General features: G+C 37.4%; 1 protein-coding gene across 1 annotated transcript in view; it reads right to left on the minus strand.

Annotated features, from left to right (window-relative positions):
- The window catches only part of DOCK1 (dedicator of cytokinesis 1), an 827740-nt gene that overhangs the window by 513835 nt on the left and 290340 nt on the right, over positions 1 to 23565 (minus strand). Inside the window, exons 15-21 of the mRNA XM_053692513.1 lie at positions 22574 to 22672; positions 22307 to 22379; positions 20431 to 20534; positions 17734 to 17917; positions 5805 to 5902; positions 3177 to 3266; positions 1041 to 1141 (exon numbers count right to left, since the gene is read on the minus strand). Of these exons, the coding sequence (XP_053548488.1) occupies positions 1041 to 1141; positions 3177 to 3266; positions 5805 to 5902; positions 17734 to 17917; positions 20431 to 20534; positions 22307 to 22379; positions 22574 to 22672 (749 nt within the window). The remainder of the gene's footprint in view (positions 1 to 1040; positions 1142 to 3176; positions 3267 to 5804; positions 5903 to 17733; positions 17918 to 20430; positions 20535 to 22306; positions 22380 to 22573; positions 22673 to 23565) is intronic.

Consider the following 23565-nt stretch of genomic DNA (forward strand, 5'->3'; position numbering starts at 1 on the left):
TACTGCAGCTAAAAGTGCGCTAAGCCTAACACGCTGCACAGCTAAATCAAAATAAAAGTAAACTGTACGTTCCAACATCTGCCTGAGCCTCATCTCACACATGTCGCAGCATAAACACAATATTTACATTATGTGATTAATTCCCCCGTTCAATAAACCCCTTCCTGAGATATTATCCCTTGATTCCATACAGATAAAAGGAGCCACACTGTGACCCTGTCTTCTTGCGTTATCATAAGTGTATAAAATGAAACTATCTTACCGGAATCTATGCCGTGGTACAGAAACACAGCCTCTCAAGTTTGACAGTCTTGCAGCATCGCTCCTGAAATGGACTTGAGTGAAAAAAGCAGGCAGTGAAACTTGTCAACACTGATTGCTTAAGGAGCTGTTAATACAAGTCTGGATGGGTTCACAGAAAGACTCTCCCTACATCTCCAGACTCTAACATTCGTCAATGCTCTCACTGAGAGGCTGACAAGACAACTTAAAACGCCAGTGTCCATTCCGAAGGGTAGATACCCTCCATTAGGAACTACTCCGTACCTTCTGACACTTCTCTGTCAACCTCCTGTGACGAAAGGCAAAGAATGACTGGGGGATGAGGGAAGTGGGGGAGGTATTTAAGCCTTTGGCTTGGGTGGCTTTGCCTCCTACTGATGGCCAGGTTTAGTATTTCCCACAAGTAAGGAATGAAGACGTGGACTTTCCTCATATTAAGAAGGAAAAAAGTCTCTCTCTCAATATATATATGCATATACATACATACACACATATATACACACACAGTATATATAACATCTTAAGGAAACAATGTAAAATTACTCATACATATAGTATAGTATTATAGTAACAAAAAATGTCATGTAAATTTAAGACTATCAACCTTAGACCACCGTGTGTCTAAACCAGTAAAATGCACTCCTAAATGGGAAATTTTCTGTAACAAATTTGAAAAAATATAAAAGTAATAAATGAATGTACAGGTCCATTCACAAATCATTTTTTCCTATATTTATGAGAAAAATTTATTTACATACGTGTATGCCAATGTTGCACTGAAATGCTTCTTAATGTAAGTCTCCAAAACTGGATTAAAGTGCTGAAACTTTCTGTCGGCAATGAGACCAATAATAAATACCTGAAACATTAAAAATAAAGTTAGCAAAATGCATGTAGGTTGTATAATTATATGTATTTATATACAAATGTAAGTATATGTGTGAATGTAAGTATATGTGTGAGTGAGTATATATGCAAGAATCTTAGTTAAATCTTAACATGTATAGGGTTGAACTTCACAGAACACCATGAAAATAAGGTCCCTGCTATATGACGCTTCTAGTCAAATTATCAGTAGGGAAGGTTCAGAAATGAAAATATTAAGTACAGTGTTCTACACAATGCCTATTTAGCTAATGCAGCACCTAGCTAATTTTACTTAAAATTAGCTATTATTAAAAGTTTTCAATGGTTGTTTATAATATGGTTGTGCATAATGTAACATAAATTGATTTTATGATAATTTGTGCAATTAATCTGTGTTTTGTATAGCTTAATAAATAACAGAAAACGTTAGAATTAGGTATGTGCATTTGTGATGTAACAAATCATGAAGAAGGCAGCCGCAAGCCATATTCTGCTCTTTTTGGAGCATACTTGGAGCAAGTGCAGCCTACTGAAATCTATACAAAATCAGATCTCAGTGTGTTGTATTTTCACAGGAATAAATCCGCCTCCGGAAAGAGACGAAAGTAGCTTGGGAATGTGATCCGATTCATTACGGCACAAATGCTCATACCTAGCTATAATATTGTAAAGCATATTGCCCCCAATAATTCCCCCCCCGGCTCGCAAACATATCTGTGGAGAACGCTGATGAGCATATGACAAAGTGACAGAGATAGGTATTCACATAGCTCTTCTGTTAAAATACTTATTTGAGAAAGTGATTTCTCAGATAATAGATAAATGTCATTAGAGAGTGGGCTTGACAGATACCTAAAGGTAAAATGCTCTAGAGGTGCGAGGCAACTGGGTGAGAAGATGTTAGCCAATAGGGAGCTTTGTAATGGGAGGAGGAGGAGGAGACATTACTGAGCAGACAATAATAGTCACAATGAGCAGGTTGTGAGATCAGAGATATAAACATAATCAATGTGCAGCCAGGGGAGAGGACAACTGCTGTTTAGGGCTACGAGACCCTTGTTCTCTTCTTTATGTTTTATCTATGTAGGTAAAAAAATAGGGTTTTGGGGATAAAGGCTCCGTTAGTTCTCCCCCTCAGATAAAATTTCCTGTTGCAGGTGGTCACCGGTTTTATTGTGGTCATCTGCAGGCGACCAATAACAATGAATCTAAAATATCTGATAAAAACAGTGTCATTCTCCGCACAAAACAATTAATGTGGACGAGAATACTTTAACTGCCTCAATGCAGATGATGATAAAGTGGCATTAACACTAAGTGCTAAATTACAAGTGGTGCTCTATTTAGCGCTTTTACAAATATTGTATCAAACACCGCCAGAAGTAAACTTTAACATGCGCGGGTTAGCGTGCGCATTAGAAGTTGAAAGTAAATATGGATAGAGAAAAAAGTAAGGGAAGGTTGTGTAATTGTGCAATTGAATGGATAAGGTAAAACAAGTGGAAAAAAGGCAGAAACGTCTCACTTCATATAGTTAAAATCCCACTTTAAAGTCAAATAGCACTGCTGAACCAGAGCAGGAAAACGCTAAATGCAGAAGTCGCACAACCTCACAATTAATTATGTTCAGCTCGGCAGCAGTAACATTTGAGGCTCCCAGAAGAAGTTTAACTGCGTGTTTAACCTATTTGTGAAGGTTAAACACACAGTTTTAACGCCTCAATAGTACAAAAAAAGTACACACACTTTCGAATTAGAGCATGTACTTTGTGCGCTAGAATGTCCCTTTAAAGCCACCTGAAATTCAAAACCTATTCTTCCATAAGATTTAGACTATAGGACTGGCCTAAAACATTATGAGATACCGGCATATTTGGAAAAGCTGGAGGAATAAAGGTAACGTGTAATAGAATGTAACGTGCTTGTGCATATTTATGTCAAAATGCAAATTACAAAATTGCAATTTTTTTTATGAGATGTTAAAACAGGTTATATAATTGTTTGGGGGGGGGGGGACAACAACTTACCAATGCATCAAATACCAAAATATCAAAGGTTTCACTCTCAGAATTTTCCATTATGATGTTGAAAAGTGCATCCAATGTGTCCTGCAAAAACTGAATAACCAAATTGGCCATTAGAAAAAGCAAGGAAAGAAAAACCCCAAAACTGCCAGGTTTACTCTGTCAAGAGTAATGTCTTTCATAAGTATCTTGTAAGCAACGCTTGCAAACTCTAGTACAAGAATTGTTGCATATGGATTGGGAAGATTTCAGCTCTTGAATATTATTATATTTGCATATTTTCATGGTTTATAACAAACACTTTGGAATCTTCAAGACATCTTCTAGATTATAAATTCCCACGGGAATAGGCCCCTCAATTCCTCCTATATTTGTTTGATAAATTGTGTCTTCTCTTACAAATAGTGTATCATCATTATCATTTGTAAACATGGCCAGCGCTGCAGAATTTGTTGGTGCTTTATAAATAATGTACAATAATAATAATAATATAATAAGAATAGTCTTAAACTGTAAATGAAGCATTGATAGCAGCTAAACTAAATACATTTATTTCATTACAAAATCAGTAAGCATAGAACCTCAGCTTTAATGGTGAAGAGCAATAGAGGTACATTTAAGAATGCTATATTTTCACATTTAAACTCCTTATTTGTTGACCCAAACATACACATAGTTTAACCCCATGCTCCGTAAGGACGTTCCATGCCGTCCTAAAAGCACTGGGCTTTACCATTGTTAGGACCACATGCAACGTCCTAACTTTTTCCATAGTCCTGCTCCCTCCTGCTTCTTGGAAACAAATAAATTGGACTAGGGGGAAGTGCCTAGCATAGTAGGTAGTCCCCCATGATCCGATCCCAGCGTTGAAGTCACATGACCTTATTGACAATAACGTGACTTCCTGTGTCCTGCATATGTTTACTTCATAACTTTGTTCCGATCGTGAACATTTGCCCCTGTCATGAATGCGGTTAAACCAATGGTATTGATAAAAAGTCACCAAAGGATGTTTACAGTGTAAATATCTAGGTAAATGAAAATATTGTTATTTAGGGTACAGACCTTCAATAGGATAAACTATCAAATTAACAAATATACTAAAAACCTGCTATAATGTTTGGGTTAGAAAGGTCAAAATTAAAATGTGTATGGGTGCATTTAAGTTTTAAATGGAAGCATTTTTGCAATATACTCTCATTAACATACGTATATATCTGTGAGGGCTAGTACACCAGTATGTAAACACCACACCTTCTCAGAGGGCCCGCAGTAGCTTGTGTCACATAAATGACATCTTCAGAAGCAATACACATCACAGCCAGCTCTCTTGAGCAAGCATGGTGTATGAATAGTGAGGCATGGGATTTTACAGGATATGTTAGTATGCCGCAGAAAAACGGGAATAACTTTTATTAGATGCATAGAATATTGCAAAAATGTTTCTATTTCAAATTGAAATGCACATATGCACATTTCATTTTTGACCTCTCTCTTTAAACATGTAGCTGCTTTCCTTCCATGTTATACTTGGAAAGGATCACACTCATTCATGCCCCGAGGCACGGAACAATAAAGCTCTTATGCTTTTAGCCTTGCACATATACTGTAAGCACTTCATACCTCCTGTTGTGGATGAGTATGAGGGACACAGGAGGATGATAGAGAGTCCGTCTCCATTTTGGTGGAGCCCTGTTAGGAGGGGAGGGACCATGGGTGGTTAGTGGGCAGGATTTTGGGTGTTTCTGGATGGTATGTGGGTTTGTCAGGGCAGTTTGTAGGTGTTTCTGTGTATTCCATGGGTGGGGCTAAGGGAAATTCTTCAAAGAGGGACATATGGCCATCTCAGAGGAACAGAGCTAAGAATCAGGGACTGTTCCTCTCAAATAGGGACAGTTGGGAGGTCTGTACCTATTTATAACAATCCCATTTTGCTTTACAGAGAAGCAGGTGCTGAAGGGGTTGCGGAAGGGATAAATTGTTTAAAATAAAATGCCAGGAAACAGGTTAAATATTGAATTACATTACATGTATTTTTTATTATGTTTATCAAGTTCTATTTAGCAGAGAATATTGTTAAACTTTCATGTCACAGATCAGTACAATAAGGGTGATGCTGTATTTATGGCCTCTAATAGAGATTGCTTAAAAAGAAAACTTCTGTTTATGAAACAAACACTAAATAGTATATGTGGTTAGCAACATCAAATAACTAAAAAATATAATCTAGAGCTTGACTTTGATATCAAAGAAAACAGTAAAACTGTTTTCACAGAGATTACTTGCACTATTTTTGTTGAGCGTTTTTGCTTTGGAAAAATCTAAAGCTTTTTTTTATCTTTATTTAATTCCTCCTCTGTGATCAGCGTTTGCACGGTTTTATTTTTATGACAACAGCAGAGCATTTGAAGACAGATCTTTGTTTCAGCTGTTAATTTTTTATTCACTCAATTTCTTAGGTGGAATTAGGCTATAGCAAGAGCAGTTACTTTATTGAAACATTTAAATAAAACTATTTTCTTGTGCAAGATGGTATTTTATTTGTTGTGGGGCGGAGGTATTCTTTCTTGTATACTTCTCAATCCACATGCCTATAATTCTCAGACAAAGAAGTAAAATTGTATTGTTTACCTTTACAACTTCTTCTCCGTCAACCTTCATTAACTGGCGTAAATTTTGTTGCAGTAAATTTGTATTCGATCGCCATTTCAGTAGACCAAGGAGATCAACTGTAAGAAATAATGCCTTGTATATAAAAAAAACTACTGGCAAAAGCTGATATATTTAAATAAATATAGATTTTAACAGTACATATTACAACACTTTGAATATTGATATGTGGAGTGTAATCATGATTCAGATAGAAGTAAAAAGCAGGTAGGTAGGCTTAGAAGTGTGCACTAATTGGCAACAGCTTGGCTTTTGCTTTTAACAATGGTATACATTGTGAAAAAACAATGATGCAAAACTGCTGTCATATAGTTCTCCAGACATGGGGACATTACCTATCTAGGTATCCTCTTCAACATAGCACACAATGAAAATGAAATAAACTAGAATTTTTAATTTATTTTTTAAATTGCATGTTTTGAGCCCAATTATGAAATCATGGATTTTCAAACCTGTCTGCACCAAGATTGTGGCAAGCAGGTAGTGGACTCTATACATCCACTGCCCCGAATTTAACATTGGCAAGTATTTTCTTGTGCAGTGCCAACCTCCTGCCCACAACCAATCACACGCGAGCAGGGACTGTCAATCCCCCTGAATGAGTTTTGGGTGTTTGAACTCCCCTACCTCTGAGGTAGCAGAGACGTTAAGAAGCTGTGGTTGGATGGCCCGTAAGGGTTCTAAAGCAGCTTACACACTTTGATAAATGGACCTTTATATCTGACTCATAAAAAAATCTGGCTGTTTAACCTCATTTAAAAGGAAAGGAGGCTATTCAAATACAGAACTCTAAGTTTAAACTTTCCTTGTATGCGTCATCCATCCCTATAATTATGGAAACGATTGAACAATTTGGTGGTTTCTCTGGATTGAAAATGCAGAAAATTCTGCAATTTAAAGAAGTACCATGTTCTTTTACATGTTTAGTTATGCAGATAGCTAGAAACCCTTCCCTTTAGTATAAACTAAATATCTCACCCCTTATCTTGAAAGCAGAGGGCACCTTAAAGAAATGTCTGCATCTTCCTGTGTTAGTTTCAGGTAGAGTAGGAATTATTAAAATTATAGGGGGAGATTACATATGTGGCGTCGCCCTCAAAAGCTGGAAACGCTGGTGTTTAGTTAGGTTTTTCTCTCATATATATATATATATATATATATATATATATATATATACACACACACACATATATATATATATATATATATATATATATATACACACACACATATATATATATATATATATATATATATATATATATATACACACACACACACATACATATATATATATCTATATATACATACACACACACGGCACGTATATATTTCACCCGTCGGCAGCAAATTTTACTCTCATAAGCGTCACAAATTGGTTTCACATATTCAGTGCACTGACTTACGCGGTGAAAATTGAGAAATTTTATTCCATTTTTACCTCGCCACACATAGGCAGACGCAGCAAGCCTTACGCTGAAAATGTGAGCACTGTAACTCCCTGAAAATATTAACTAACACCCAACGCATGCGCAATATCTACCTGTCAACCGCAATCCCCCACCGCAATAACTTATAAAGTATATTAACCCCTAATCCGCCGAACCCCCATATCGCAATAAGCCTAAACTATTAACCCCTAATCCGCCATTCACCCACATCGCAAACTACCTAATAAAGTAGATTAACCCCTACAACGCAAACTAATTAAATTACTAAGCCCCCTAGCCTAACACCCCCTAAATTAACCCCAATTACCTAAAATAAAAAAATACTAAATTACAATTAAAATTAAAAAAAAAACTAACATTACTTTAAAAATAAAAAAACTGTTTAAATTAATCTAAAATTACAAAAAATAAAAAAGTCTAACATAACAGAAAATAATAAACCTAATCCCTATGAAATAAAGACACCCCCTAAACTAGACTACCAATAGCCCTTAAAAGTGCATTTTGTAGGGCATTGTCCTAAGTTAAACAGCTCTTTTACATTAAAAAAAAAAACTAAGTTCCCCCTAAACAGTAAAAACAACCCACCCACCAAACCCCCCAAAATAAAAAGACCTAACACTAAAAGATCTTAAACTACCCATTGCCCCTAAAGGGGCATTTGTATGGGCATTGCCCTTAAAAGGGCATTCAGCTCTTCGTCTGCCCTTTAAAGGGCATTCAGCTCTTATACAATTGCCCATTAAATCCCTAATCTAAAAACAAAATTTATGCTTACCCGATGAATTTCTTTCTTTCCAGACCTGGAGAGTCCGCAACGTCATTCCAATTACTAGTGGGATATTCAACTCCTGGCCAGCAGGAGGAGGCAAAGAGCACCCCAGCAAAGCTGTTAAGTGTAACTGCCTTACCCATAGCCCCCAGTCATTCAGCCGAAGGAAATGGAAAAAGGAAGAAACACAAGGGTTAAAAGGTGCCTGAAGTTTACACAGAAAAAAACTGCCAAATTATAATTAAAAAAGGGTGGGGTCGTGAACTCTCCATGTCCAGAAAGAAAGAAATTTATCAGGTAAGCATTAATTTTGTTTTTTTTCCTTAGACATGGAGAGTCCATGACATCATTCCAATTACTAGTGGGAACCAATACCCAAGCTAAAGGACACAGAATGAACACAGAGGGAGAAAAAGGTAGGAGGACCAAGACAGAAGGCACCACCGCTTGAAGAACCTTTCTCCCAAAAGAAGCCTCGGCCGAGGCAAAAGTATCAAATTTGTAGAATTTGGAAAAAGTATGCAGAGAGGACCATGTTGCCACCTTGCAAATCTGTTCCACAGAAGCTTCATTTTTGAAAGCCCAAGACAAGGATACAGCCCTATGGAATGAGCCGTAATTCGCTCAGGAGGCTACTGTCCAGCAATCTCATAAGATAAACGAATCAAAATTCTCAACCAGAGAAACAGAGAGGTAGAAGAGGCCTTCTAACCCTTACACTTTCCAGAGAAAACAACAAACAGGGCAGAAGATTGTCGAAATTCTTTAGTAGCTTGTAAGTAAAATTTTAAAGCCTGCACAACATCCAAGTTATGCAAAAGATGTTCCTTTTGAGAAGGATTAGGACAAAGAGAAGGAACAACAATTTCCTGATTAATGTTTTGATCCAATACTACCTTAGGGAGAAACCCCAATTTAGTACGAAGGACCGCCTTATCAGCATGAAAAATAAGGTGGGGGAATCACAATGCAGAGCAGAAAACTCAGACACTCTGCGAGCGGAAGAGATGGCAACAAGAAACAAAACTTTCCACAATAACAATTTTATGTCAACAACATGAATAGGCTGAAACGGAGCCTGCTGTAAAACTTTAAGAAATAAATTAAGGCTCCATGGAGGAGCAACAGGCTTAAACACAGGCCTGATTCTAACTAGGGCCTGTACAAAGGCTTGAATATCTGGTAGGTCTGCCAGACGTTTGTGCAAGAGGATAGATAATGCTGAAATATGAACCTTTAGAGAACTAAACGATAAATCCTTATCCAGTCCATCCTGAAGAAAAGACAAAATTCTGGGAATCCTCACCCGGCTCCAGGAGAACCCCTTAGATTTGCACCAATAAAAGATATTTACGCCATATCTTATGGTAAATCTTGAGAGTAACCGGTTTTCGAGCCTGAATCATAGTGTCAATGACCGCTTCAGAAAACCCACGTCTAGACAGAACTAGGCGTTCAAGCTCCAAGCAGTCAGCTTCAGAGAATCTAGATTTGGATGAAGAAAAGGACCCTGAATTAGAAGATCCTTCCTCTGAGGTAACCTCCAAGAAGGTAGATATTACATCCTTACCAGATCCGCAAACCAGATCCAGCGAGGCCATGCCGGAGCTATTAGAATCACTAATGCTCTCTCCTGTTTGATATGAGCAATGACTCGTGGAAGGAGAGCAAACAGAGGAAACAGATAAGCCAGAGAAAACCTCCAAGGAACCGCTAGAGCATCTATCAGAACAGCCGGAGGATCTCTTGACCTTGAACCGTACCTTGGAACCCTGGCGTTTTGGTGGGAGGCCATGAGATCCAATTCCGGAACCCCCCACTTGAGGGTTAGCAGAGAGAACACTTCTGAATGGAGAGCCCACTCCCTGGGATGAAAAGTCTGTCTGCTCAGAAAATCTGCCTCTCAATTGTCCACTCCTGGAATGTGGATGGCAGATAGGAGACAATCGTGGGCTTCCGCCCACAGCAGAATTCAAGTTACCTCCTTCATGGCTAACTCCGAGTCCCTCCCTGGTGATTGATGTAAGCCACTGAGGTGATGTTGACCGATTGAAATCTTATAAACTAATTAAACGCCAGTTGAGGCCACGCTAATAGGGCATTGAAGATAGCTCTCAACTCCAAAATGTTTATGGGAAGAGAGGACTCTTCCCGAGACCACAGGCCCTGAGCTTTTAGAGGGCCCCAAACAGCTCCCCAGCCTGACATGCTGGCATCTGTAGTCACAATTTTCCCAGGAAGATCTCAGGAAGCAAGTGCCCAGAGACAGATGTTCCTGTGACACCCACCAAGAGAGAGAGTCTCTCGTTAGAGGGTCCAGATTTATCCTTTAAGATAAATCTGAATGATCTCTGTTCCATTGACAGAGCATACAAAGCTGCAACGGTTGTAGATGGAACTGAGCATAGGGAATTATGTCCATGGATGCCACCAACCTCCATGCATTGGGCCACCGATGGATGAAATGCAGAATGGAGAGAGAGACAGGAAGCCAGAATCTTGTCCTTTCTGACCTCCGTCAGAAAAAGTTTCATGGACAGCGAATCTATTAGAGTCCCTGGGAAACACACTTTGGTAGAAGGAACAAGAGAACTTTTTTCCAAATTCACCTTCTACCCATGGTAACGTAGAAAAGACAACAGCATCTCTGTATGAGATTGGGCTAGTTGAAAAGATGACGCCTGAACCAAGATGTCGTCCAGATAAGGCACCACACAGCAATTCCATGGGATCTGATCACAGCCAACAGCGCCCCCAGAACCTTTGTGAATATTCTGGGAGCCGTGGCCAGACTAAATGGAAGTGCAACAAATTGAAAGCGTTTGTCCAGAAAGGCAAACCTCAGATACTGATGGTGTTCCCTGTGTATGGAAACATGAAGGTATGCGTCCTTCAGGTCGTCATAAACTAACCTTCCTGTAATAAAGGCAGAATGGAACAAACAGTTTCCATCTTGAAGGACGGAACCCTGAGGAATTTGTTAAGGCATTTGAGGTTTAAAATGGGCCGAAAAGTTCCCTCCTTTTTGGGAACCACAAATAGATTTGAATAGAATCCTAGACCCTGCTCTGCTAGAGGAACAGGAACAATAACTCCCAGAGAGTATAGGTCTTTTACGGAGTTTAAGAAGGCTTCCTTCTTTATTTGGTTTGAGGATAGTCTTGACAGAAGAAATCTGCCCCTTGGAGGGCAAGACTTGAATCCCATTTTGTAACCCTGAGATACTATGTCCACTGCCCAAGGGTCTTGGACATTGCGTACCCAGGCTTGACGAAAAAGAGAAAGCCTGCCCCCCACCTGATCCACAATGGAATCAGGGGCGGAACCTTCATGCTGATTTAGAGTCAGCAGAAGGCTTCTTGTTTTGTTTTCCCTTGTTCCAGGGCTGGTTGGATTTTCAAGAAGATTTGGGTTGATCTAGTTTAGAAGATGAAGATGAATTTTGTCCCTTAAAGTTACGAAAGGAACAAAAAATTAGAGGTCTGACGACCTCCAGGTCTATTTTTCTTGTCCTGAGGTAGGAAAGATCCCTTTCCACCTGTAATCTCTGAAATAATTTCTGCAAGACCAGATCCAAACAGAGTCTTTCCTTTGTAAGGTAAACCCAAAAGTTTGTCCTTAGAAGAGACATCGGACGACAAGGATTTTAACCACAGAGCCCTGCGGGCTAGAATTGTAAAGCTAGACATCTTAGCTCCCAGACCAATTAATTGCATGTTAGCATCGCTAATAAAGGAATTAGTCAATTTAAGAGCTTTGATCCTATCTTGGATCTCCTCTATTGAAGTTTCCTCAGTTTTATCAGACAAGGCATCGCACCAATAAGATGCTGCTCCCACTACAGTAGCAATACTTGCCGCAGGATGCCATTGTAATCCTCGATGGATGTACATCTTTTTTATGTAAGCCTCTAGCTTTTTATCCATTGGATCCTTAAAAGAACAACTATTCTCTATAGGAATGGTAGTTCTTTTAGCTAGAGTAGAGATAGCTCCTTCAACTTTAGGAACTGTGCGCCATGAGTCACGAAAAGAGTCAGCAACAGGAAACATCTTTTTAAAAACAGGAAAAGGGGTAAATGGAACCCCTGTCTTATCCCATTCCTGAGCTATAATCACAGACATCTTGTCTGGAACAGGAAAAACATCCTCAGTTGTAAAGGAGTCATAATATCTTAAGTTTAGAGGACTTCTTGGGGTTGACAGCAACCGAAGATTCAGAGTCGTCCAAGGTAGCTAGAACCTCCTTCAATAGTAACCGGAGAGTCCAAGATCTCACCTTCAGAAGATACTGAAGTATTCTTCTCATCAGACATCTGAGCAAGAGTGGCTAATGCAGTCCTAGAATCAGAAACCTTAGTATCAGCCAAATTATTATATTTTCTCTTACGCTTACCCAATGAAGGGAAAGCCAATAAAGCCGCAGTTACTGCAGAAGAAATCTGAGCGGCAAAATCCCCATGTAAATAAACACAGAAGGCACAGTATGAGAAACCAATAAGGCTTGGGACGTTTGAGGAGAAAGCGGAGGCATGTCACGCACAGCACTATCCTGAGAGACATTTGGCTCATAAGGGAGTAACTTCTCGTTAGAGTTTTAGCTAAACAAGAGGAACAAAATTGCATTTGAAGAACAATTTGGGCCTTTAAGCATAATAAACATGTATCCATAGAGATGGACTGATCCTGTTCAGAGTCCATGCTAAGGAATAAAAGTCCCACTAGTTTTTAGACAAGTAAAAAACTAAATAAAATATGAGGAAAACAACAATAAAACAATAAGGTCGTATTGATAAATGAAAAACACCTCAGATTTCCTGAGGCTCCTACCAGCCAAAAGGAAAAATCCCACTAGAAAAAAGGAAAAATTCTACTTGGTTAGACTTCCTCCACAGAAGTTGCTGATAACTTGAATCCTCACAGAAGCTGCCGTATTACCTTTATACTTTAATAAGGGACTGCTAAAATAAAACCTCTAAACTGCCAGAAGAAAAAAAGATTGCTATCGATCTGTACAGCTCCGCTCCGTAAAACCAGAAGTAAGGGTCACGTGAGCAATACAAACTGCGCAATACTTCAGAAAATGCAGCAAAAAAAACTAACAGTTTAAACTACGGCTTCTCCTTTTTAATTTTAGTGTAAAAGCAACCCATTGAAGTTTCCTCTGCACAGCGCTATGCATATTGCGCTTACACATAGATTCAGAACCGCCTCTGATAATACAGTCTAAAAGCATATTTCCTTTATTGTTCCATAGAGAAAAAAAGAATTAAATACGATAATAAATAATCACATCCTTATAATAAACTTTACATCCCTGAGCCTGAGTCACAATTTGCATCATACAGATTAAGTGCCAAAAGTAAAAACTGTGTCCCCAAAATGAATCCTTATATTAAAAGGATTATTAAGTCCCAGAATAGATCAGTAAAAGAGGATTAACCTCTTAAGTGCTGCAGCCCTTTTGTACCTAGAAGGCAAAAGTACTTACCTTCGATCCATTTGCATTCAAGATGCTGATCCTCAAGGTGTGGCAGACACTACGCTCCCTGTCATGGACCTGTAGGGAAAAGTAACCAACTCTGGCTTTCCAAAAAGAGGTAGCAAAGTGTTAAAAGTAAAGCAAAGACTTCTTTGCCACCTTTTAACTGCTAAAAGCCAACACTACTCTTACTCAAGAGATTGACATGGACACAGCTAGACCCCAATCCTTGCTTGCAGAAAAAAGTACCCATAAAAGGATTAAAATCTTCAGACACCAACTTTTCACAACCTCCATTGACAGAGGCAAAGAGAATGACTGAGGGTTATGGGTAAGGCAGTTACACTTAAAGGGATAGTAAACCCCAAAATTTTATTTTATGATTCAGATAGATCAAAACTTTCCAATTTAATTCTATTATCAAATTTTCTTCATTCTCTAGTTATCCATTGCTGAAAGGACAGCATTGCACTACTGACGGGAAGCTGAAAATATCTATTTAGCCAATCACAAGAGACAAATGTGTGCAGGCAACAATTAGCAGCAGCTCCCACTAGTGTATGATATGTGCATATTCATTTTTTAACAAGGGATAATAAGAGAACGGAGGATATTTGAAAATAGAAGTGAATTTAAAAGTGTCCTAAAATGACATGCTCTATCTGAATCATGCAAGTTTAATTTGGACTTTTCTATCCCTTTAACAGCTTTGCTGGGGTGCTCTGTGCCCCCTCCTGCTGGTCAGGAGTTGAATATCCCACTAGTAATTGGGATGACGTTGTGGACTCGCCATGTCTTAGAAGAAATTTTTTGGAAAAAAAAAAGGCCTAAGTCTAACCCCCAGATAGGTACTCACGGTTCCTGAAGTCCGGCGGTGAAGTCTTCTTCCAAGCTGTGAAATCATCTTCCATTGCGGCAACCTCTTCTACCTTCATCTAGGACTGCGGAACTGAAGACAGACGACCGCGGAGCCATAGAGTGTGGAGGATCCTCTTCGTACGATCACCGCCGCACACTGAATATTGAATTCAAGTTACGAGTTTAAATATAGCGTACCTTGCATTCCTATTGGCTCATCTTACGAAGAGGATCCTCCATGATCCATGGCTCCGCGGTCGCCGGTCTTCAGTTCTGCGCTCCTGGATGAAAATAGAAGAGGTCGCCGTGATGGAAGAAGATGTTGCCGCTTCGAAGACTTCACCTCCGGACTTCGGGAACCGTGAGTACCTATCTGGGGGTTAGACTTAGGCGTTTTTTCTTATTTTTGTGTTTTTTTTTGTTTTTTTTTAGATTAGGGATTTAATGGGCAATTGTAAAACAGCTGAATGCCCTTTTAAGGGCAGTAAAAGAGCTAAATGCCCTTTTAAGGGCAATGCCTATAAAAATGCCCCTTTAGGGGCAAAGGGTAGTTTAGGATTTTTTAGTGTTGGGGTTTTTTATTTTGGGGGGGTTTGGTGGGTGGGGGGTTTTACTGTTAGGGGGAACTTAGTTTTTTTTTAATTTAAAAGAGCTGTTTAACTTAGGACAATGTCCTACAAAAGGCCATTTTAAGGGCTATTGGTAGTTTAGATAAGGGGGTGTTTTTATTTTTTGGGGGGTTCATAGGGATTAGGTTTAATTTTTTTATTTTTGATAATTTGGCTTATTATTTTCTGTAATATTAGACTTTTATTTTTTGTAATTTTAGATTAAATAAAATTTATTTTTAATCTGATTTAAGAGAAAATCTAAACTTTTTTTCAAGTACTGTTAGGATTTTTTTTTTTTTATTGTAATTTAATAGTGTATGTAATTTGGGGTTAATTTAGGGGGTGTTAAGTTAGGGGGCTTAGTAATTTTATTAGTTATTTGCATTGTGCGGAGGTTGGCCGTTTAGGAGTTAATAGGTTAATTAGGTTTATTGCGATGTGTTGTGATTTGGTGGTTTAGGGGTTAATAAATTAGTTTTGGGGGTTTAGTGGTTAATACATTTATTAGGTAGTTTGCGATGTTGGGGTTGGTGGATTTAGGGATTAATACTTTTATTAGGTAGATTGTGATGTGGGTGAATGGCGGATTAGGAGTTAATAGTTTAATTAGGCATATTGCGTTGTGGGGGGGTGTAGATTTAGGGGTTATACTTTTATTATTAGTTGCGATGTTGGGGGAAGCGGATATAGGGGTTTTTACGTGTCAGGTTTATTTTTGGAAGGCGTGTTAGACTTTTACGGGAGATTTTACATATTTTTTTTATTTTCTTAGGTGCCGGCAGTATCTAAAGTGCTGTAAGTCACTGGCGACTCGAAGAAATGTGTATTTACGCACATTTTTGGACATTGCTAGTTTATCCGACTTACGGCACTTTATGAACTGCCGGCGGGGTTTATGTGATTCCTCGATCTGCGAGGTAAAATTACGGGTGGCGCGGGTCTCAGTAGTTGCGGTGAAGCCTGCGCCGCATATGTAATCTCGCCCCCATAGTGTTCCCACAGTTATTGAGTATCACAAGGCTCAGTCTGGGGCCCCTCACTTGGAAAACTTATATCCTCCTTTGGGTTCCAGTACCACTTATATGCTGATTATACCAAAATCTATCTTGCCTCTCCTTATATCTCTCCCTCTTTACTCATAAAACCTTTACTACCCATTCCCCAGCTTTGCATAACCAACAATGTTATATTAATATACTTTATAATCTCTAAGATTGCCTGCTTTGCCAGCAGGCTGCCCCTTATCACAGTGCTTTTTTTGTTTAGATTTTTACAATCTTGCACTAAGTCCAGACAGTACTAGTTCATGTGTGTCATATAGATAACATTGTGCACTGCTCACCCCCATGGAGAATGATAATGGGTTTACAAAAACCAGCTAAAAGAAAAAAGAGAAAAAGGCGCACAGGGCCAAACTCAAGTGAAGTTTTTTATTACAAGTGGATACACACATAAAAAATAACACTTACAAGATTCGCAAGTGCTTAAAACATATCTGTTGAGCACTGTGTTAACACAGCAGCTAGTCCTCCACACCAGGTTTAGATCGATATCTTCAGGCACGGTATCCGGAACCCCTGCACTGGTGGCCGTGGGTAGAGAGTCTGGACAGCTGATCAAACACTCGCTCCTATATAGCCTAACGCGTTTCCCCCGATCAGCGGTCGGGCTTCTTCATGAGGCAGTATAAGCAGTGCAGGGGTTCCGGATACCGTGCCTGAAGATATCGATCTAAACCTGGTGTGGAGGACTAGCTGATGTTAACACGGTGCTCAACAGATATGTTTTAAGCACTTGCGAATCTTGTAAGTGTTATTTTTTTATGTGTGTATCCACTTGTAAAAAAAAACTTCACTTGAGTTTGGCCCTGTGCGCCTTTTTCTCTTTTTCTTTTACATGGTATTACATCGGAGCTGAGGATTGGATTACCCAGCTGATTACAGGCAGCACGGACACGGCTATTTTCAATATCCTTGACACTTAAGGGAAACATCAGAAGTATTTCCTTTGTTGGACACTTGAGAAATAACGGACAATTTGAGTGGACTCAGTCGGTAACCCAAAGGTATAATATATTAAAGGGGGCTGCATAACACACAGAACATAAAGTACTATTTAACACCAATTTGTTACTCTTGTGTAACTGTTCTAAACAAATCGTTTTTATTATTGTATGCTACATGCTCAAAATTAACTGTGCACTGATATTGCTGTTTTTCTAAATAATTTTTTAATATCGAGGACCATTCTTTTAAATAAATTTTAAACAAATTTTAGAACATTTTAAAATTATAGGGTAATAATAAATAAATAGGTACACAGACTTGTAGCAACAAGATCATCTATCAGTCAGAATCTTTTAGCGCAACTTATTTTGCTTTCGTTGATATTACAAAAACCAGCACTAATTTGTTAAAATGCTGAAAAAAGCTAAAAACTAAAAAAAAAAACACTGAGATAGGGGCAGTCAGCAGGAGCTTAGATACAGGTAATCATAGAGGTAAAAAAAAGTATATTAATAAAACAGGACTGGTTTTGCAAAACGAGGGAATGGGTAATAAAGTGATTGTCTATATTTTCAAACAATAACAAAGCAATCTGTCCCTTTAAATGTACATGGTACTTGCATTAATAAATGTATGCACTGTAGTGAAAAAAGATGATTCAATAATTTATTTTTATTTATTTTTTTAGAAATTATTTTTAACACAACTTACCATTTTGTGTGAGCTTAGTTGAACACACCAGGGTTGAGATTTGGAAAGAATCTTTGCTAATTGTGCAGCTTCCCAAATTCTGAAAGGTCTTCCCAGTTGCAGAGTGGCCTTTTTCTTCCAGTTCTATTTTAGTTGATGGAAGGTTAAGATATGTTGCAACATCTTCCAGTTTTTTCGCCTCTGCCTTGAAGTTAATTGCACAATAAATTATTAAATAGAATTCAGAAATTATGGACTAGGTTGAAGAGCAAATTTAAATAGGAATAATGGTTTTACAGCTACTTAGTATATTAGAAGTTTGTTTTTCTCAGCCATGGCAGCACAATATATTGAGTTCTTAAATTTTAAGCTTTAGGAAGTGTTTAATTATTTTCAACAATTTATATAACGCTATGCTTAAGAGATGATAACAGGGGACCTTTAAAATGCAAAGACACATTAATTATTCTACAAATAAATAAGCAACAATATAGAGAACAATTATAGTAATTTTCATTCTACAATTCATACGTTACTGCATCAATCGATTATAGCAAATTAGCTATTAAAAGTATGATTAATATATTACTCTACTCACTACTAATTTTCCCACTAACTCCATATAAATCAGCATACTACATTGCTTAATATCTTATGTTTAATATGATCATTAATATGTTAGGTCAACAACAGGTATTTTACAGGGACATGAAACACTGAGATTGTGATATAAAATATTAAATTAAACATATTAAAAAATTGCAATGTACTTTAATTATTTATGCTGCCCCTCTTCCCGTAATTCATTTCTAGAAATTGTAGGTTCTCTGCATTAAAAGAGATACTGCAGACTTCACAAGGCTAACCCTGCTACATGCATGTCCTTAACTGGCCTCAGCAGATGTGGGCAAGATAGCTACACTTGCATTGTTTTGTAGGATGTTAACAAAATGATAGTGGCTAGCTGTTGTGTCTACTAAGTCCAGATTGGCTCCTCCAAATGAGACAAGTAAAGGGCGGACGTTTAGTCACTGAAAACTATTGCAGGAAGATATAGTGTAAAGGTATTTAGGTTATTGCCACACTCGGCTAGTATGTTCATTTGTTGCAATCCAAACAAAAGTGTTGAAGCTGCAAGATGCTTATGACCCTTTAAGTATTAATAAATCAAACTGTGATTCACAATCATTTCCCATTAGTACGCTCCTTATAATTAACTATGCACTCTATTTCAAAGCAATAAAAAAAAACAAAATTCATGTAAAGGAAAAATGACTGATAGTTATGGATAGTTATGGATTACAGACATACAAGCCGCTCCACATACATACAATATATATATATATATATATATATATATATATATATATATATATATATATATATATATATATATATATATATATTAAAACATATAGACTACAGTCACTGGATTTGTGAAAAAAGAGATTTTTTTTGTTATATAATAGTGATCATGTTCCACAGACCCCCTACCTCAGACCAAACAGGGTCTGTGGATCCCAAAACGTCACTATGATATAACAAAATAAATCCTTTATTTTCACAAATGCAGTGAGTGCAGTCTATATGTTTTACTATTAAAATGTAATCCTAACTAAGCACCCTGGTCATTGACTACCTGGCAGTGAGAGTGCAGATACTTGTGGGATATATATAATGTAAACAGAAATGAAGAAGTTCTCGCAGGCTTGATATAATAAAAACAGTTTCTTTATTGGTTCCAACACTTTGTGGTAAAAAAGACCAGGAGGGTCTACAGCAAATACAGGTAATAACACACTCAGCAATGAGCATTGAATGCTGACATGTTTCGGCCAGGAGGCCGTAATCGTAGCTCCTCCTGGCCGAAACATGTCAGGACTTGCTAGGCTGATTGGGCTTCCCGGCTGTTCAAGCTCAAAGTCTACAAACGCTGATCAAGGATCAACACCAGGGATTGGCCAGTGACGAGACACACCCCCGACCCGGATATCCTAGGCGACTGAATCCACGCCGCGCGGCGGCTCACCGAGTGAGAAGTGAAGGACTGAGGAGGATTGCCCTATGTACAGCACGCTACGAGTGTGCATAGACTTTGTGGATCCCGCAAGGAAGAAAGGCGACACACACACTAAAGCGATCACACTAGGAGGTGGTGAGTTGCTACAGCTACATGCTGCGGTTTGCTTTTGGCTTAGCGTCTGAAATATAGATGCGAACTCCCACTCATATATATATATATATATATATATATATATATATATATATATATATATATATATATATATATATATATATATATATATATATGTATATATATATATATATATATATGTGTATATATATATATATATGTGAATATATATATATATATATATATATATATATATATATATATATATATATAGTGTGTATCAAGTGTATTTTTCATGTGACTCTTTTGAATGATAACTAAGAGACGATATGGGATACTGAGAGTTTGCTTAGTATTATATTTACACATGAACTAAGAGGGGGGTGTCTCGTTCATCATTACACAGTGCATTGAAGGAGGAATTTATGTATAACCAGCACTGTTAGACCCTTTGATGAACAGTTACAGCACATGCTGGGGTGAAGTACATTAGTGGAACTCCATTGTTGTCTTATATATATATATATATATATATATATATATATACTGTATATCCATACATACACACACAAATATATATATACCTTGTAGACAATGAGGTCATGTTCTCCATCTCTTAATGTTGTGCCATCATATCTCATTAGTTTTACAAATGCCACAGCAAATATCTTCTCAGACTTATCTTTGGCTGTTAAAAAAAAAAAAAAAGAAGAAAAATAAATCTAAATGTGAATGTTTTTGTTTGAACGGGCACATAAGCACAGCAATTTATTATTTCCTTACATACTGTGTGCACCAATAAGATGCCTTGTCATGTAAACAACGTTACTGTATATTTCTTTCCTCATATACTACCGAGTGGCAGCACAAATAATGGTTGCTGGAAATAGAGTAATGAACCAATAACTGTCTTAAGAGTTAGTCCTCGAGAAACATTTGAGTGATTACTCCACCTTCATAGCCATACCTCTCTAAACACCAGAAGGGATGAATCCATAGAGGAAGAACCACACTAAAACACAGCATCGTCAAATGACGAACAGTTTGGATGGTTCTTCAATTGCTTTAACCCCTTTAATGACCAGCGACGTACCCTGTATGTCGCTGGTCTGTGAATGGGACTTGCTATTTTAATAGGGTTGTCTGCTATTCTAGGACGACAGCTGCAGGAACGGAGGCCATAATAGCGTGGTCCTGCCACTTGTGGCGATACCCGCGCTACTGTGACCTGAAAAAAGTTGTCAAGGGGTTAACATTAAATACTAGAAAAAAATTATCTTGCTTTCTCTTACAGATCATGAAGCTTTCCTTATAATTGGGTTAGTAATAAACCAATTCAACTGTAGACAGTGAAAATGCCTTTACCGCATGCAACTTGTGCTAACCTATTGCTTAAGAAAACAACACACTCTCTTTACCTTATAAAACAATATGTGACTTATATTACATTTATACCTCTCCAAGAATGTGATGAATGTGAAAAACATAAGAAAAATAAAAGTACATTGAAAGTGCTCTTTGTAAAAAAAAAAAAAAAAAAAAAAAAAAACTAAGTTAAAATTGAGGTTTCATGATTCAGATAGAGAAAGCAATAGAGAAACTTTCTATTTCCCTTCCTTTATTAAAATGGACACAATGTTTTTATATACACACTTTTTGAGGCACCGGCTCCCACTAATGACAGTATATATGTATATGCATTTTGTGATTGGCTGAAGGCTGTCACATGGTGCAGGATTAGGAAAATGATACTAACTTTGACATTTGTCAGAAAAAAAAATATGATACTCGTTTGAAATTTAGAGTGCTTTTGCATCGTCTCTTTATAATAAATGTGTTGATTATGCAATGATGCTGTATTTAATGGTCCTTTAATTTAAGGCAATAATTACATTTATTTCAAATATATAAAACAGTCACGTTTTTAAGACCCAGAGAAGATTGTGTTAATAAATAGATGTACAGTGATCCTAAAGTCTAGGAACCAGATATACAGCTGTAGCAGTTGTGAGTCTCAGGCTACCTGGATTTGCCAAGCCTTAACTTGACGAAAGCTGCTATAAATAATGGTGAAGGATACAACTAAAATGTTATATACTAAAGGAAGCTACACTATTGCTAAATGAGCTATGGCAGACATAGTTCAAAAAGAAAAAAATAAGACATGACTGTAAAGTAGGGGTGAACAGGAAAGCCAGATATAGGGGTTTAGTTTTGTCTATTTGCCGGATTCTCAGTATTCCGATATGTCACGATTACAGAGATCAAGTAGATTCCCAGTTAACTCACATGAATTATAGTTTGGCTAGATCTGTGTGACAAAAGGATATATCTCACCCATAAGTGTAAATGTAATCATGTATATAAAATCAAGGGGTACACTGAGGAGTGAGAAATGTGTATTTTTAATCATCTATATAAAGACAATGTAAAAAAAACAATTATTTGCACAGTGCTTACATTCCTGTGATGATCGGTGCCGGAAAGTAAATCTTAAATGGCTACGATTTACATCTTCAATCGGTATTGCAACCTTGATAGAAATAAGAAAAAAGAAAAGAGCAACTAAACCTTCTGTAATGTAATTTCTTCTGAAGTTAATTGAATTAACTAAATCCCATAACAAAGTTACTCTTTAAATGAGCACTAGTTCATATAAAGATGGGCTATTTGTACATTATATATATATATAGACAATAAGTCAACAGAATATAGTTCAGTACTTACTTTAATTGTCTCAAACCAACGTGACTGCTTCACCTGATAATAGATTACAGATTTGTACTCTGAAATAGCTTCGTCACCAGCTCCAGGGTATATAACACTCTGGAAACAAGAGGAGATATTTATTTATAAGTGCATTAAAATTATTTCTGATAGTTAAAATGCCTTCTTTTTTTTTACACTAGAAGATGCAGTTAATCGCTGCATGTTGATATACTAATGATTTTTTTTTCTTTAAATACAAGATACTAATATCATTTTGCTTTTTTGCAGGTGCAGCATGAGAGTCATTTCAGCCAATGAGACATACAACAGCATAAAAGCATGCAATATGATTTAAAAAACAAACACTACAACATGAAACACTTTGCAATATAAGTTGCCTTCTGTGTATATGCTGGTATTATTTACCTTGTCTCTTTTTAACTCTGAAAATAGTGAGTTTTCAGATTCTGAGAATTGGAAGTGCATACCGCAAACTTTACAAGCCTAACCTTGCCACATATCTGTCACTAAATGGAGTTAACATAGGAGAGAAGATACTACAAAACTATGCAAGCTTTGCTGACAAAATGACAATGGAAAACCTTTTCTACTGTAGTATACAAATTGGCGCCTCCAAATAAGTAAAGTGGTGATGAAAATACGGGAAGTTTAAAAACAAAACTATCAAATCAAAAATTTCCCAAATAAATGACGACCGGATAGTGATAAATTAAAGATGAGTATTCTTTCAACATATACTTCTGAACAAAATATTTTTTTCTGTTTTTATTAATTTTCAATTAACAAATACAGGTGGCCCTCGTTTTACAACGGTTCAATTTACACCGTTTCAGAATAACAACCTTTTTTTCCAGTCATGTGACTGCTGTTGAAAAGCATTGAGAAGCAGTGCATTTATTAAAATAGCCAGTAGGTGGAGCTGTCCGCTTGTGTTGCAGCAAAGCCAAGCAAGCTGAAATTAATCAGTTTAACCAGACCTGAGCTATCGA

Source organism: Bombina bombina, chromosome 9 (genome assembly GCF_027579735.1).
Source record: "Bombina bombina isolate aBomBom1 chromosome 9, aBomBom1.pri, whole genome shotgun sequence".
Lineage (NCBI taxonomy): Eukaryota > Metazoa > Chordata > Amphibia > Anura > Bombinatoridae > Bombina > Bombina bombina.